This window comes from Canis lupus, chromosome 1, assembly GCF_048164855.1.
Source record: "Canis lupus baileyi chromosome 1, mCanLup2.hap1, whole genome shotgun sequence".
NCBI lineage: Eukaryota > Metazoa > Chordata > Mammalia > Carnivora > Canidae > Canis > Canis lupus.
In genome coordinates, this window is record NC_132838.1 from 9,321,748 (window position 1) to 9,340,501 (window position 18,754).

An 18,754-nucleotide genomic window follows, 5' to 3' on the forward strand; every position below is an offset into this window, starting at 1 on the left:
ATCCTGAATAAAATTTGTGAGAAAAGATCTTTGTCTTATTCTCAATCTAATGAGGAAAGCATTCAATATCTTAACCTTCAAAAATTGTATTTTCTGAATGATTTTCATTGATGTCCTTCATCAGTTTGAGATAGTCCTCTTTTATTCCTAAATTTTTAAGAGTAGTTTTCATAAATGAATATTGTGTTTTATCAAATGCTTTTTATGGGTCAACCACAATAATCATATGATTTCTCCCTCTTTCTATTAACATAGCAAAAGATATTGATTGATTTCAGGAAATGTTTGCATTTCTGGTACATACCAATATTGATCACAGTGTATTATCTTTTCATGTAATACTTCTAATTTTTAAAATGATTTTGTACTTATATGCATAAAAGATATTTGTCTATAATTTTCTTTTCTTATATTGGCTTTGCCTGGTTTTAGTATCTGGGTTATAGTGGCCTCATAAAATGAGTTGTAGAGTAATTCCTTCTCTGAAAAAGTTTGCATACGATTGGTATTGTTTCTTTAACTGTTTGATAGAGTTCAGCATTGCAATTATGTGAGACTAGGGTTTGTGTATGGGAAGTTGTATAATAATAATTTTAATTTCTTTTCTTTCTTTTCTTTTCTTTCTTTTCTTTTCTTTTCTTTTCTTTTCTTTTCTTTTCTTTTCTTTCTTTTCTTTTCTTTCTTTCTCTTTCTTTTAGAGAGGAAATGGGAAAGGGCAGAGGGAGAGGGAGAGAAAGAATCTTAAGTGGGCTCCACACCCAGCATGGAGCCTGATATAGTGCTTGATCTCATGATCTCACAACCCTGAGATCATGACCTGAGACAAAATCAAGGGTTGGACACTGAGCCACCCAGGCACTCCAATAATTTTAATTTCTTTAATGGACACGGGCTCTTTAGCTGAGCCACCCAGGCACTCCAATAATTTTAATTTCTTTAATGGGCATGGGCTCTTAGATTTTCTATTTTTCCTTGAGTCAGTTTGGGTAATTTAAATCTCTATTAAGTGGTATACAATTAAATTATTTTTTTAAATTAGATTATTTTTAACCCAACATGAGAAAGGCTATATTTTTTTTTAAATTTTTTTATTTATTTGTGATAGTCACAGAGAGAGAGAGAGAATAAGGCAGAGACACAGGCAGAGGGAGAAGCAGGCTCCATGCACCGGGAGCCCGACGTGGGATTCGATCCCGGGTCTCCAGGATCGCGCCCTGGGCCAAAGGCAGGCGCCAAACCGCTGCGCCACCAGGGATCCCAGAAAGGCTATATTTTAATAAAAAAACAACTTGTTAAAAATTTATTATCAATTTATTGTCAAATTATTAATGCTTTACTTTTAATATTGTTTTATTTTGTATGGTTCCTAACCATTTCCTTTATATTTTTAAAAATATCTTTATCCAGTGAAGTTCAAAGATTTTAATTATGTATCAGATTTTATTTCTGAATCCTATAATCAGAGATAATATTAAAAAAAAATTCCTTATGGCAGATGGAAATTAAAAACATATCCCACACTTTCCCCTCCAAGTTTAATATCTATTATAACCTGAACACTGGGAAAGGATACCGTTACTACTGGAATTTTAAATTGTGCTCAAAGAAAAATATAGAGCTTTTCAAAATATATTAGAAAAATGAAAAGCTGAAAATTAATGATCAAACATCCATTTCAAGAGATTTGAAAAAGAACCTGCAATTAAACCCCAAACTGTGAAGCAATTCAAATGGAATAAGAGCAGAAATTAATACAATTTAAAACATAATGAAAAAAAAGTCTACCAAATAGGTAAATCTCTGACAATGCTGATTAAGAAAAAAAGGCCACACATAACCCCTATGAAGTAAAAAGGGGCTATCATTATAATGTAAACAGGTATTAAGAAGATAACACAAGGATGCTGTGATTCAATTTATGTCAGTAATTCTGAAACTATGCAAGAAATGACTAAATCCTAAAATCACTGCTAGATTTTTTGAAGCAAATTATAATTGAGTTTATTACCTGAAGCTTTCACATTTTAATGTACATTAGGGTCACTGAGGTTGTTAAAATATAGACATCTGGTCCTGAATCCTTTGTGGGTATGGGTGAGGGCCCAGAATTTTCTTGCTTAGCAACAATCCTATAAGGTACTATCATGATCATTTTCAAGAGTAGGAAACTGAGATTTAGAGAATTTCTGTCACTTGATCATGACTCTAGAGCTTAGAAGTGGAATAGAACTTGATGATACACTGAATTTGGCAACTTCTGTTGATCAGGTCCCATGCTGGAATTTTATGCTCTATGTTACTTTGCTTTACTGTGGTTTAAAAAAATAGTTCATCAAAACTTGGCTATTTCAAAGGGTAAAATCCCATTATTATATATTGAATTCATTTAAGATTTCTTTTCTTTTTTGTGTGTAAGTGTGTATTAGTTTCTGTCAAAGGAAGACTCATTTAACCTAATCTGTGGTCAAGTTCAATTTTTGGAGCTTCCTCTCCTTTTCATATAGGCTGAATTGATATGGTCACAGGAGTCAACAGAGGAAATGGGAGTCCTCTTATCTGGCTTGTATGTCTCCACATCCCTGTGAAGTTACTTCACTCTGCTCTCCGTGATAGGGCAACTTCCACCTCCAGATAGTGTCTGAATCCAGTGTGGGCCCCCAGAAACTGGGCACCCCCTTCTAGGTCCCATTGGATTTTGAGACAGTTGAGGTTCTCTGACTTCTTACAGCTCTCTCTGGGCATTCCTGATGTCTCCCCACTATTCTTCCCATGTTTGTCATCGAATCCAATTTGGAGATAAAGAATTCTAGTATTTGATCTTGAAGAAATCTCCAGTTTATATGAGGAGATATAAATGTGTGTCTGTCCGCTTGAATTCCCATTTTGGAAAAGGGAAAGGCAAGGTATTTACTTCTTACTCTCCATAAAACTTATTTTCAGTCTCTTTTTTCTTCTTGCCTGAGGCTGGGAGATACCAGTAATTCTGGATTCAACATTTTCCCCTCAAAAGCTTTTTCTTTCCCATAAGTAGGAATGCTTTTGAAATTTACATCTTTGCTCTCATTGTGTTTGTACAGGGAATCTTTCCAGGGCAAAGGAAACAGGATAAGGTCCTTTGTTTGGTATTTCAAGATAGTTCTTCCAGTATGCATCTCACTTTGCAATGCCATGGTTACAGTCTGACAAATGGATCAATTCAATTTGGCCATGTGCTAAGATAAGCACTATAAAGCATCTTTGGTTTCCCTGACCCATTTATTGCAAAAAGAGTCAGAAATCTATATGGTATTGATCTTTATTCCATCATAGTGCATGTTGAAGACCACCAAATGAAGAAAGTGGTAATTTTAACCAAGTTTTGTTAATCATATACAATGTCAATCTCCATCTGATAGTGAAAATTAAAGCAATGCAACACAAGACTAGGCAAATAGTGTGTCCCATTCAAGATTTTGTGTTGCATTCATGAATATCATCTTATTCCTGATGGGGTAGCTGTTCCCATCACCTTCACCTTTCAGTATTCCCTATAGATAATCACCTTCATTGGCCATAGTGGCATTTTCAATTGTGTTTCATGGAAGGTAAGTTACATGGGGTGTGAATAAGTGTTATGTGCAGAAAGAGACACATAGAAAACTGAGTTTGGAAAATGTTACTTTATACAAAATTAAACCAGATCTTTACTATAGAGCATCTCAATAACTTTACTCTGTTAAGGCATGTTGTGACCATCATACAGAATTGGTATTAGTTTCCTAGATCTGCTGTAACAAAGTACCAGAAACTAGGTGGCTTAAAACAACATAAACTTGGGGTGTCAGAGTGGCTCAGTTGGTTGGTTAAACATCTGCCTTCAGCTCAGGTCATGATCCCATGGCCCTGGGATTGAGCCTCATGCTGGGCTCCCTGCTCAGTGGAGAGTCTGCTTCTCCCTCTCCTTCTGGCCCACCCCCTGCTTGTGCTCAGGCTCTCATTCTCATAAATAAATAAATCTTTTGAAAAAGCCCCATAAATTTAAGATCACATAGTTCTAGAGGTTAAAAATCTGAAATTAAGGTGTTGGCTGGGCCATGACCTCTCTGAATGCTCTAGGAGGAGAATCCATCTAGCTTCTTCTAGCTCCAGGTGTTTTCTGGCAATCTTTGACCTTCCTTGGCTTCTGGATGTGTTACTGCAGTCACATGACCATCTTCTTATCATGTGTCTTTACATCCTCTTCCCACTGTGCACATCTGTCTGTGTGTCCAAATTTCCCCTTTTCATAAGGATATACTGTAGGTCATATTGGATTAGGGTCCATTCTAATGACTTCATTTAAACTCAGTTATCTTTGTAAAGACCCTGTTCCCAATAAGGTCATATTCTGAAGCATTGAGGGCTTAGGACTTCAAAATATCTTATTTTGGGGAAGGGACAATTGAGCCCACAACACTGGTATATAGTAGTAATTCACTCCACGATAAACTCATTTCCAAGAGCATGTAGTAGTAGGAGTGGTGGTAGTAGTAGAATTTCCGGGAACTCACTTTAGGAAATACTAGAGTATGTGTATGGCATTTTAGAAATTCAAACACAGGCATAAGTAGGTTCTTTTCCCCATGCAAAACTTGGTTTTGCTCAGGTTTATTCTATGGACAAAGAAATAAACTTGGAAAACTTTTCATTACTGGTTATAAAGAATGTGTATTAGAATATGTGTATATGAGTATGATTTACCTGAGGTCATTTTTGAAAAATTGGGGAAAAGAACCTTAAAGTAGGGAGACATTTATTGTTACTGTTGTCCTTGTTTTGTCATTAGTTGGTCATTTTCCACGTGAGTAAGGTCCTGCAAATACTGGCTTTAACGATTGATGGGCATTAAGGATTCCAGACTTGCCTGATTGAAAAGGCTTGTTTGGAGGAATAAAAAATAATTTTAAAAAAGAAGAAAGTAGTCTGTTCTGTTTAGAATTGATCTACCTATACCACAGCATTTCCCTTTTGTTTTTATTTTAGCATGCGCTTATTATACCTCAGATGGTAGATTACATAATTTTTTCCTCAATTCTTCATTTCCTCTTCATAGTAGAAAATAAGTTCTAATTCATGTCACGGCCTCGCTGGTGGAGAGTCCTGCTGGCCTCCTGACTTTGGGTTTGGCCATAGGGTTTGTTTTGGCCAATGGAGTATCAGTGAGCATGACACATGCAGAGGCTTATTTTGTGTTGCAAGTTTGGGCTTGCTTGCTTGGACTACTGTTTTTTGTTTTGAGAACATGCCTTGGGTAGCCATTAGTGTAAGGAGGATAAAAGACATCAAGGAAAAGACATGGATACCAACCACATGCAGCTTGGGGCTGAATCTCAGCAGTCCCCAGCCTGAGTCAGCAGAATCCTGGCCAACCCATCTGTGCATGAATAATAAAGATACACTTCCAGGTCTGTGCTATTGAGATTTTGTGTGTCAAGTAACGCAGCACAGCATTATTTTAAAACACAATGATCTATGCACCTTGTTTACAAGGTTTATCTCCCTCACTACTCCATGAGCTTCTTAAAAGTAATGACCATGTTTTATAGAATTCTACATTTCTTCAGCTTAGTTCTTGCATATCATAACCTCAAAATGTTTGATGGGTGAATACTGAATCAGTGAATGACATACGAGAGTGTCTGAGTGGAATGTAAGAAGCATGGTTACTATGGCAACCCAGGTAAATAATTTAGAAAAAACACTGGAATACTGTGGAGCATTGGTTCTGGAGGAAGGTATACACATTCTTAGGCTAACAGTAAAATCTGTACCAGTTCTAGTCCTTTCTTAAACAGGGACACCAGTTCCTAGATAAAATCAAGCCTTCAGATCTGACTCTGTTTTAACCGGATGGCAAAGTCTGAGGTTACTTTTCCATTTTGTTCCAAATGGCGATCTCTTGCATCAACAGCAAACTGGACAAACCCTCGGAGTCCACTTCTAACAATAACTGCAGGTATTTCCTACAGGTGAGTTCCTTCTTGGTTATGATGCTTCTGCTATTACTGATTGACATGTAATATTTGTTTTCTAAAATTGCTATTATGTAGAGTGAATCTTTTATAAAGGACCATTATTGTAACACTGTACATTCTAACGTCAGTGTAGGCTATCTTAAATATTACAGAAAGATGTGAAGATTCTAGAAGTTGTAAGAATTTAAAGTTAAGAGGCATCTGGGTGGCTCAGTCAGTTAAGTACCTGTCTTTGGCTCAGGTCATGTTCTCAGGATCCTGGGATGAAGCCTCGTGTCAGGCTCCCTGCTCAGTGGGGAGTCTGTTTCTTTCTCTGTCCCTCCCCTCATGCTCAAGCTCTCTCTCTCAAATAGATAAATAAAATCTTTTAAAAAAAGAATTTAAAGTTCAATTTGACCTAATATGCACTTTCTTGTTGCAGTGTTATTTAAAGTCTAAGAATAAGTTTGTATGTGTGTGTGTGCACTTGTGTGTGTTTACTTTCCCCTAAACCATGTGGGTTCTGGGTCAATACGAAAGCAGCTGACAGCTCTAGATAAAGATGATTATAGCGAAGAATTTAATCGATAACCACTTTTATCTCAGCAACACACATTACACCTTTAAAAATTATTTGCACAAATGTTTATTCTTAGCTAGTCTCAGAGTAAATAAGACCAAGTGGCGTGAAGAGCCAGAAAAATATTAGAGGAGAAGAAGCAATTCTGAATGTCAAAAAAAAAAAAAAAATGCTGTGGTCAAGTGTGAGTAGTGAGTCCTTCCTTGATGATAGGATACCACAAGATTACCTCAAGCCACAATGATGTAATTTCTGACATCAGTTCTGCTGGCAAACCTATCTTATCTCTTAAGAGAAATTTCAGATTAAATCCAAGCACATCATTGATAAAATAGTAACATAATGTTTCTGATGAAGAATATATTATATAATTTAATATTAAAATGCCTTAAGGAAAAAAACTGAATCTGTAATGACGAATCTTTCAAATCTGTACATATTAATGACTTCAAACATGTATTTGGAAGTGAAGGTTTATGTTTAGGAAGTGTTATGCCTGAAGAATCTGGAATAGTGATTGAAAGACAAGAAAAGACACCTTTAAAGGATAATATTATTTTGAAAGACTTTAATTAGCTAGCCACAACAATAAATACTTTCCCTCCCCATAGTAAAATGAACAGGAGTACTGTCTTTAGGAATAGGTGAGTCCTTAAAGCAATCATAGGGCCCCCAGGGCTCAGACTGAAGTTGTTTGAAGAGCATTCTTAGTCTTCACCATGAGAAATACTGATATTTATTTCAAGAGGGATCCTAAAATGGAATTATCATATTTATAGGGGAAGTTCGTTGATTAGCAAGTGAGAAAATCAAGGTATGCAAGTAACAAATTGTGTCTATCTGTGTGTGTTTCTCTCTCAGGCAGCAAGGATGTAGATATATACATAAATACTGAAATTTTTGAGCTAACAATAGTAAAACCTATAATCTTAATATTCTGACAAGATTTATGCTTTTCATGTTCTCCTATACTATGAGTGACTATTTTTAATTTTTTTTTTTTTTTTTTTATTTATTTATGATAGTCACAGAGAGAGAGAGAGAGAGAGGCAGAGACACAGGCAGAGGGAGAAGCAGGCTCCATGCACCGGGAGCCTGACGTGGGATTCGATCCCGGGTCTCCAGGATCGCGCCCTGGGCCAAAGGCAGGCGCTAAACCACTGCGCCACCCAGGGATCCCGAGTGACTATTTTTAAAAGTTTCAGCAAGCCCAGTGGGCCAAGAAGAAAGAAAAGGTGTTATTACCTGGACTCGAGGCATTTTATTTTATTTATTTATTTATTTATTTATTTATTTATTTATTTATTTGACTCGAGGCATTTTAAAGGAAGTGTACACAGACCTGCAGAGCCTGGAGTGATGGCCATGCCGATGGCATTGGGACCCGAAGAGAAATACTCCCATGTGAAAGGTGATTTCTAGGGAAAGGAGATCCTCCATCTACAAAGTTTCCTTTTAATGCTGAACACTAAACATGTTCAGTGACTAAAAGTCTCAGCGATCATTAGTGTGTCTGTGTGCTTAAGTAAGTTTGCTCATCTCCTTATAGGGTACCATGTACTTTTAGGGGGTTGCTTAAGAGAATCAAACACTACCTTCTCCAACTAAATCACTGCTCATAACTTTCTAAAATTTATTTTTAAAAAGCACATATATCCCTTTGTATGAAGTTAGGAATATTAAACAAAATAAATCTAAGAAAGCCATTTATGGCATTGAATGTTATTATAATTTCAGATCTCTTGTATACACAGGAATTATTTTGAATTTGTTCATTTTCACTTGTACTTAAAAATACTTATGCCTTTTTTTTTTTTTTAACTGAATTAAGCATGAGGGTTAGTCTTTATTTTGCATCACCTCACTAAACCATCATGAGTTAATTTTCACTCAGCAGAAAACTAAAATCAGAAGAGAGTTAGTCACTTTTCTGAGCTAAGTAAGGGGTGTAGCACACATTCAGACCAGCCAGAAAAGTTGCCTTGGCAGGCCATGTCTGCTCCTGCTATATATCTCAGCAAATTATTCTGACATTATTATGAAATTAAAAATACACCCATAATAAACCAGAGGAGTACACTATCCATTGGTCCTGTTGGAAACCATATACAACCTCAAATCTTTAAAAGCATATAGTTCACACTAAATGAGTCACACAATGATGTTCCCACCCACAGGCCTGATTTATTCCCTTTCTTCCTATTTCCTTGATGTGGTACTTGAAGAATGTTTATTGGTAAGAGTTTCTTTCCTTCTTAAACGGTGGATGAGCAGCATGCTTTGAGCAGCACGATTGTGGATGTCCTGCATGTGGCACAGCTCTTAGGAAACAGATCAGAGAGATGAAATAAATTCCAGAGAGTATGGGCAAGAATGGAATATGAAATGGAAGCTGGAAGACGAGCTAGAGAAATGCCTCTGTGACTTTCTGAAAACTGCCAGCATAACGAAAGTGTCGTGCTCACATGTGTTTATAGCCAATTAACAGGGAAAACTTGTTGTTGTTTTTTTTTTTTTTTTCAGGTAGCAACAAGCAAAAAAATAATGCTTTTTTTTAATGGGCCACAAAGACCATGATAAGTTATTAGCACATTATTAGTCATAACAAGATCATGATCTCCAAGTGCTATCCTGGTACACTTTTACAAACTGTGTTGTCTGATTTATAAGGCACAGATAATTCCAGAATTTCTTCTTAATAATTAGTGTCAGGCTTCACTGATGCCTCTCAACCTTTTCAAAAACACTGGCCATCAAAAATTTGCAACATTGAAAAGTTTCTATTTTCACACGATTAGGTCATCTAGTGATGATTATAATTATTTTTAAAAATGAAGAAAAAGGAGCTCATCACATTGCTCTGATTTCATGATTTAGAGATGCTAGTCAAGACCATGCAGATTTTCAGAAATGCCTCTTATGCTAGAGAACAGTATATAGTAAGTCAACAATGTATATCACATAAGCCTCAATTTTATTATACCCTGATATTTCATCGTTGCATAGTTATAGTATGCTATGGACTGAACTGTGCCTTCGTAAAATTCATTTGAAGCTCTAACCTCTAAGGTGACAGTATTTAAGAGATGGAATCTCTGGGAGTAATTAAGTTTAGATGAGGTTATGAGGGTGGACCCCCCAATAATGGAATTAGTGCCCTTACAAGAAGAGACATAAGAGAGCTTTCTCTCTCTCTCTCTCTCTCTCTCTCTCTCTCAGCCATGTGGGGACACAGTGAGAAGATGGCTGTCTGCAAGTCAAAAGGAGGATCCTCACTGGAAACCGACCCTTAATCTTGGGTTTCTAGCCTCCAGAATTGTAAGAAATTAATTCCTGTTGTTGAAGACATGCAGTCTAGGGTACTTTGTTCCAGCAGCCCGAGCTAAGACCTAATATTAGCCAAAGTCCCTAAAAATCTATTTACAAGTAACAGGACAGACCAATTTGTGGATTAAGATTCTAATTCTACAGCAACTCTCAAAGAAGAAAATGTAGAAATCTACATTCAAAACTTAATATCTATTGAGTTACCTTATTCAGTAATTTATTTAGATATACTGCAATGTCACAGAGCAAGGTCAGGACACCTGCACTGTACCTTTGTATTTTCTCCCAGTTGCTATGCAACCTGGGGAAAGCCTCTTCACAGTTACTGATCAGTTTACTTTCTTTCCAAAATGATTGGTCTGAAACATTCCTATGGCCCTTTCTGGTCTCAAAGTTCTACAACTCTTAGTGCACTTTATGTAACAGAAGGCAACTTCCACTCACCATTTTGTTCTCGCTGTACTCCTGCGGCCAGAAGATCGGGCTCACCAAGGCTGATGTCGTTCAGCCGGGTCCCCAGACACTCCATGCAGAGGTGCTTGCACCACTCCTCAGCCTCCAGCTCTGGAAACGAACACACACCATCCAAGTTAGGCAGTGCTGTGCAGATATGCCAGAGGAAGATCACTTCCTGAACCTTCTTTCAAGGTAGGTGGTAAGAGTTAAAAAAAATCTTAACCTTAAGAGAACAACAACAAAAAACAAACCTATATTCAAGAAATGAAAAAAATCCCCACAATTATTTCCCATGGGCTGACATTATAAAATTATATTTTAAAGTGATTTCAAGTTACACCAATGTACTTTATCTTATTTACAAATAATAGTCTGTGAATGTTGTTTCCCATCCAGTATATTTTGGATTGATTTAATTTTTAGAGGGCAAGTACTTAGAAAAATTATTTTAGATATTAGTTATATTATAATATTTAGATATTAAAATATTAAATATTAATTATATCATATCATACTAAAATATAGGTTTTTAAATTTTAGATATTGTCTTTAGAAAATTTCTTATTTTTAGAAAAATTAATTAAATAGAAAATAAAAATATATAAACAAATACTTGAAAAATGTCAGACTAAAATAAATGAGTGAAACCTTTCCTAATGTGACTTAGATTTGTGTGGGTTGAAAATCTGATCCTTCATTCTGAACCGCAACGTATCAAAGATTGGCACAAGAACGTGATAGCTTTTCTTCCGTAAACATAAAAAATGGTTCATCCTTACTTTGAAAAAAAATTCAGAGAGGATATTCAAAGTAACTTTCTCTTTTAGAAAACTCTAATTATCTAAGATTTTGGTTATCTTCCAACTTGTTTATATTCACAAGTTTATTCTTTGCTTGAAACTTCAGAACATCTTACACCTACACAGAATCTTGTAGTATCTAACACTTTCTGAAATGTAAGTGAATTTGATTCTTATGTTAGCCCATGTGGGTGAGGTGGATAAGCAGTGTCACCCTTGGGTCCCCTATCACTGGTCAGCACCAGGAAAGAACTGCAGCCCAGCTCTTGTAGATATTACAAATATGAAGGATCTGAAAAAAGGTTTGGGCCAGGCCCTAAAACTGCTGCACAGAAATTGGATGAGAACTTTCCACTGACACCTGCCCAGAGAAATTTCTGACTTTTCCATGTGGCATAAATCTCTACTAGAACAGTTTAATATAGATTTCCTTCAAATCTCTTGTTGCGCTCTGTGGATGACATTCCAACCTTTGCGTTGGCATTTTAAGCTCCCCATAAAAAAGTTATCTGTGACAGGTTTTCTTGACTCTAGGGATTTGAATACCAACTGCTCTGCTCAACGGTCAACACCATCAAACGTGGGTAATGGTTCTTCCTGTGCTTAGTCACATTGCCTTTGCCTCAAAAATAGGTTTGATCAATGAGATGTCAAGCCAAATTTGTCATTTATTTTTAGTTTTGTCAAGACCATAAAATACTGTTAGAAAATAAAGAAAAAGAGCGTGTGGTCCTCCACAGGGGACTATTCTAATGAAAATAATAGTTCCCATGCTCTAGGCATGAAAGGTGTTTCTTTACATAAGGTACAGTTTGCACGTATCAGGGGCCATCCTCTCAGTAGTTCTAGATGCATCATCGACCTAGGTTAGGGAGGAAGTAGATTCTCATGTGAGCCTGGCCTTTTGCTCAGGTGGAATCAGAGCCTGGGTCTGGCTGCTGAGGCCTTTCTCGGAAATCTAGACAATAATCCTTTTCAATCACAAGGCCAATCATATACAAAAGAGGCATGGGCTGAGGCTCACAGCTTTCCATGAGGAATCCTTTCTAGTGAGGAAAGGCCAGCCTTCCTGAAAAGAATTTTACAGGAGCAGCAGCAGCATGTATTGAAAATCCTTTTCATCAGATAGAGGAGTTTTGATTTATAAGATTTATAAAAGTTTTGAAAGCTTTTCTAACAACAAATCAAAATCTTTTTAAAAAGATTTTATTTATTTATTCACGAGAGACACAGAGAGACAGGCAGAGACACAGGCAGAGGGAGAAGCAGGTTCAATGCAGGGAGCCCGATGTGGGACTTGATCCCGGATCCCGGGGTCACAACTTCGGTCAAAGGCAGACACTCAACAACTGAGCCACCCAGACGTCCCCAAATCAAAATCTTAAGCCAATTTCCATGCCACATCTTTAGAAATCCTCAACATTTCTGTTAAGGCAGACAATATGATTATATTTTTCCTCTTTATATTTTCATATCTTGACTATTTCTCAGGACTCCACAATTCTAAATCATCAGTAAAATCACATGCAATGAACGTCTCATCTGCATGTCTCTACCTGATAGTATTTCTGGTACTCCATAGACGGAGCTGAGAATACCTAGGATGCTCTTTGGGATAAAAATAAAAAATGTTAAATATGACAAACACTTTTGTGCCAGCATTCTCTCTAAATGTTAAATCAGTGCGTGCCCAGTGGTTAAAGCAATATGTCGCTCATTTCTATTAATTCTTTTGTCCTGGGATTCAGTAAGACAAAGAAAACAACCCTATGGTAAAAGGGCTTCTATGAAGCTGGAGCTCATCCTCTGGGGCAGAACTCAATGGGGGCATTTCTGTAAGAACCAGGGAGGTCTCCCAGCACAGAGATGACAGGGGTTCCTGAGCTTGCACAGGCAGCTAAAGATGTCTTTTGGGTCAAATCCCAAGAATCACAGTATTTCAGCATTTTAATAGTGCAGTAGTACAGAGGACTAGAAACAGAGGAAGTAATAAACATAGGATACATATAGTCACATTAAAGACAACTGTAAACAATTTCAGAAACAGAAAAATAGGGGGAGGGAGGGAGAGACAGAAGAAGGGAGGAACAGAGGGAGGGAGATGTTCTTATAATTCAGGAAGCAGCAAAAGTTCATTTCTTTCTAATAAAAATGTACTGCAGACTCACTGTGAGGTACTGTTGTGTGCTAGAAGGTTATATGAAAACCAGTTTCTGTTGTCTGTAGGTTAGTTTAGTGGGGCGGGTGGGGGGGTTAGTTTAGGATGTGGTACCCTGCAGGGCTGCTGGCTTGACCCGTCGGAACTGGGAAGTGTGGCAAAGGCTGAGCAACGTGGAAGAAATGTGATCAGGGCCCGGAAAGAAGGGAGGGCATGTGTGCATGTGAGTGTATGGGCCAGTGTGTGTGTCTGTGTGTGTGTGTGTGTATGAGTGCAGCAGTATATGTGTGAATGTGTGTTAGCTAGCGTGAGGGTATTTGTGAGTGTGTATCTGAATGTGTGTGTGCCCGTGAGTCTGCGACAGTGTGCACGAGTGTGTGCGTTTCAGTGTGTGCGTGCATTTGTGACAGTCTGTGTGAGTGTGAATGTGTGTCAGTGTATGAGTGAGGGTATGTGCCTGCCCGTGAGAATGCATGAGGGTGTGTGTCAGTGTGTGTGTGTGTGTGTGTGTGTGTGTGTGTGTGTGTGTGTGAGGGTCTGTGTGGGTGTGTGTGAATGTGTCTGTGTGGGGATGGTGGCCAGGGGCCAAGATGGAAAGGCGTCTCTGGGGATCTTGTGAGCAGCTAGGGACAGCCCTGAGTTCATGCAGGCAGCATCGGTTCTGCAGTTCAGGGGTGCCCCCAGGTCCACGGGCTCAGTTACCCCATGCATGGCTGGGAGCAGATGATCGTCCTCTGTCTGCCACAGGAGCCTACCACCACGTCACAATGTGCACATCACTCACCTCCCTTCCTCTCACCACGGGCATTTCATCTCCTCACATCCTCACATCCTCACAAGGGGCGGCGGGTACAGCACAAGCTCGACACAGACCACATCCACAGAACTTTCATTACGGAACATTATCATTGTTCTAGTTTATTATTGGTTATTGCTGTTGACCTCTTATTGTGCCTAATCTGTGAGTAAAACTTTATCAGGAGTGTGTGTGTGTAGGAGAAAAAACAGTCTAATAAGGCTGGGTTCTACCCCTGGTTTCAGGCATCCACTGGTGTCTTGGAATGTCCCCCGCCACGTGGAAAAGGGGGGCTGTTGTACCATTTAGTTCAATAAGATCAGCCCCAAGCCTTTATCTCAAGAGTATTAAGCTCTGTAGTCTGCATACTTAATCTAACAGTTTTGCTGTAGATAAGCTGAATTTACTTAAGTATTATACAATGCTTTGTTTTGTTTTTTTTTAAACCTGTTTTTGATTGTCACCTTTCAAATAATTAGACCCATGCTTTTTATTTGTTCTTTCTTTGGAAAATTCTATGTATTGAGGTCCTTTAATTTTTTATGGCGTGTTAATTTATTTTGTCCCAGCATTATTTAGTGTTTTCGCTGAATTACCTTCCATTTTTTACTTTATTTTATTTTTGCAGAGGAGAGGAGATTAAAGGCAAATGCAATCATCTAGCCCACTGCATTTTAAAATGTTTATTTTCCCACAGACTTGGTGCCTTTCGTCTTTCATTTTATCTTTCAAACTTCTACCTACATATATGCGTAAATAATTAAATTTCTTGAGGGGCGCCTGCATGGCTCAGTGGGTGTAACATCGGACTCTTGATTTTGGTTCAGGGCCTGATCTTGGGATCCTGGGATCTAGCTCCCTGTAGGTTTCTGCACTCAGTGGGGAGTCTGCTTGTCTCTCTCTCTCCCCCATCTGCATGCTCACTCTCTCTTTCTCTCTCTTTCAAGTAAAATAAAAAATAATAAATTTCTTTAAGGAGGAATACAGGCATAAAAATGTTCTATGATGCTTCCTACATTTTCTCTTTGTGATGGATGTGCTTTTTCATTAAGATGTCTTTTTCGGGTAGCTTGCAGCTATGCTCAAATTTTTAATTCAGGTAAATAGCTTTTTCCCTAGAACTGACACCCAAATAATGTTTCCATTATGTATAAAATTTGTTGATTGAAGAAATTTAGTAACTCCCAAAAGAAAAAATTGGAAGATGTTTGGCGATAACCAGTCAAATGGAGAAAGGAGATTGAGCTAAATGAGTGAACTATGAGACGAATGGGTTTATTGATTGTAGAGAAAAAGATCAGGGGAAGTGCAAAATAGAAATTCAGTGAAGGTGAATGGCTTCTCCCAGAGTGTCTTTCCCTCCCTCCTTTGCAGAATTCTGGGGAGAGAAGAGCTGTATCCCTTTGAATCAGAGGAGGTCTTTACGTAGCAGATCTTTAATTAATGCCTGCTGAATAAATGATTAAATTCGAGCTTTATTACTTTCACTAAATTTAGGCCTTAGGATAATGACATGAAAGTTAAATGATCCAAAATAGACTATATTTGAAAAAAGTGAAAAAAATTTCATCACATGTACAGAAAATAGGCTATCCACCCAAATCATAAAGCACTAGCTAAAATAAAACTTTAAAATAACACCAAATCACTTTCATGTCAATTTATTGAAAGATGCAGGGCTAGTTTTGTGTGGAAATAATGATTATTGCACTTAGTCTTCACGAGGTCTAGCTTTTGTTAATAATCTTGGGATAATGTAGGTAAAATAATCCTCATGTCTTCACCAAAACCAGTAATCTTTAAGTATTATATCCAATTCTTATCTCCTGTGCAGATTTGCTATGATTTGGTGATAATATTGTTTTCATATTTGTTAAAGTCTTTTTAAACACACGCTTCGCTGGGAAATGAAGAAAAATGTCTCCTTCTGCAGAATCCTGCTGTAAGAACACAAAAATCTCTTGTATCATTATGGGAAATTTATAGAGCTGTTAAAATATATGATGTTTTGATGATGACTTTCATTCTTGAAAATTAGTACCTACTTGTTACTTAACTGGCCTTGCTGATATTTTATGAACTTTTTTTTTTCTCTTATTTTTTTCTGTATTAGAAGACAAGAAATCAGTTAAAACCTAAGGACGTGTTTCAGCAAATAGGTTTCTGTTTTGAGGTCACAGGAAGGAGCTTGATTCATTGAAGTCAGATCAGTAGAACTGATCAGTTGCAACACTGAAGAACTTTTAGTTTTCTTTTCTGAGTAGCAAGCGCATTTATTCCTTTGAAGTGCCCTGTTTTGCCCCTTCCACATTTGCTCACACCCAATAATCCTTTGGTTGAGCTCCTCAGACCCATGTTTAGATTGCACACCTTTCCTTTATATTTCCACAGTGCTCCGCATATACTTCTCACATACCCTCTACGTTTCATGAGTTATCGTTCTGCCTTCCTATCAACATATTTAAGATATTGGAGTGTGACATACACTGATTCCGTCGCTCTAGATCCCAGCACGGCACCTCAATACGGAAACTAATCAATAAATGTGGAATAAGTAAACAGATGGGATTTGCAGTTAATTGCCAGAAATTTAAGACAAGTTCTAGAACCAAATGCAGATAATTTGGGCAGTAGTCACTTGGTGGTTGTTTTGAAGTCTCTATTCATGACCATTTAAGTGAATATTTTAAGTTTGTTATTCACAGCTGGCTTATCTAGACAAAACACATCTTTGATTAGGCAGGGAAGGGAGAAATAGCAAATATGGTTCTCTACTGAACTTCAGTAATTCTGAAGTGTCTCCCACTCAAAATGTTTCTGATTTTATTAAGCTGTATGTTTCACTCACCTTATTAGTCGTATTTATGGCAGGATGACAGTCTTATGTAAATCCCTCTGATTCTATATGTGATAAACACTTGATCAAATTTTTAGATAAGGGAATGGAGTCTTAGTAAAAGGTCAGCTTAGTACCAGGGAATTGAATTATTACCTCAGTTTATTCCATCTTTCATGCACACAATCATAACTCCTTTTCCTTTCCTTCATAGCAGTTTGATACATCAAATTTTTGAATCCGGAATAGCACACCTTATTCTGCTATTCTTCTCCTTTTGTGATTTGGAGGAGTAAGATTAGGCTTTCAGATGTGGCCAAAGAGAAAATTGTCCTGTCTATCCTTCAAAGTAACAAATGACAAATAGCAGCAAATGACAGAATCATCGAATGTGCTGCTCTTTAGCCTGGCAGGAATTTGTTGCAAAATGCTTTAATGTGGAGGTTAGCAAATGACAGAAGGGCTTAAAACAATTCAGAGAAAATAAGGAAGGACACAAATCAACACTTACAAATAGTCCAAAAATGATGGTATACTTTGTGTGTGTGTGTGTGTGTGTGTGTGTGTGTGTTGCAATGCTGGAAACAGGAAACTACACAGTACAAGGGAGCAAGATTAAAAACAATCCTTTGCGACAACACTGAAGCCCAGCTTGAGAATAAGTGCATTTCTGTGATGGAAAGCCAGCATCAGGATGAAATACTTTCCGATCTGTGCAATTCTTAATAGATACCAACAGAATATTTGACGCACACATTTTAAGCTTCTCACAAGAACAATTACCAAGCAGGGAACTTTTTGAAGAAGAGATGCTGTCAAGAGATTTCATCTTAGTGATGTTCTCAGAAGGCCTAAAAGCAATTTCTTTCCATGTAACAATCACGTGGGGCTTGGGAGTGGTGGGGAAGACAAGAAAGAGAAAAGCTGTGTGCTGGAATATGAAAATGTTGCCAGTGCTGTGGTTTTTTTAAGACTATAGTCTAAAATCATATAAGGATCTAAAAACTTTCTATCTACACAGCCAAATCTATTATAAAAGCATTTGGCACTAACTCATACTGAATATGGAATTGAACTTGGCCAATAATCCCAATGAGCCTAAAAGTGTCTGCATCCCCAGAATTTCTAGAAAGAAACACAGCCTTGCTAACACCTTACTTTTTGTAGAGTGGTGTTGCACGTCTGTTCTTCAAAAATGTGAGTACATTTGTATTGTTGAAATCTGCCATGTGTGATTTGTTGTGTTAGCCACTGAAAACCAAAACCAAGACAAAAGCCAAACAGTCTGTTCTTCTCTCTAGGAAAACCTCCAAGCAAGCATATTAATTTAATGGGATTTGATCCATAAAAAATTAGAAATACACACAAATAAGCAGAACACAATTTGATGAAATCTTCTTGAAGTTGAAGAAACTAAGGACTTCCTAATTATCACAATTGGAGTAAAGAAGTCTCAAGACAGGGAACACAGATTCTACAAAAGCTAAGTGAGAAAAACAGCAGGGCAAATAGAGGAGGGTCTGAGAGAGAGTTGGAACCACTGCCAGAAAGATGAGATCCACTGTGGGTCTACAGACACTAAGAGAGGACAGGCTAGATGGGAACATAACCTACAGGGCAGGGATGGAAGGGGTATGTGAGGTAAGGGACCAAATGCCATTCGGAAGGGATATGTGATTTAAAGGCACACAGTGGGTTGAGAGGGGCCAGAATCATTTTCAAAGACAGCCTTCATATGTCTGAGGGTGAATCAAGGCAAAAGGAGAGAAGAAGAACCCTGCAGCAACTGAGTAGTAAACAGAAAAAGAAATAGAAAATGTAGGGTCTTA

At 37.6% G+C, this 18,754-nt stretch overlaps 1 protein-coding gene across 3 annotated transcripts in view; it reads right to left on the reverse strand.

Annotated features, from left to right (window-relative positions):
- Nucleotides 1–18,754, reverse strand: part of DOK6 (docking protein 6) — a 369,524-nt gene that overhangs the window by 154,810 nt on the left and 195,960 nt on the right. For all 3 annotated transcript variants that reach the window (XM_072820613.1, XM_072820617.1, XM_072820624.1), the window contains one exon: nucleotides 10,324–10,443. In XM_072820613.1, the coding sequence (XP_072676714.1) occupies nucleotides 10,324–10,443 (120 nt within the window). The remainder of the gene's footprint in view (nucleotides 1–10,323; nucleotides 10,444–18,754) is intronic.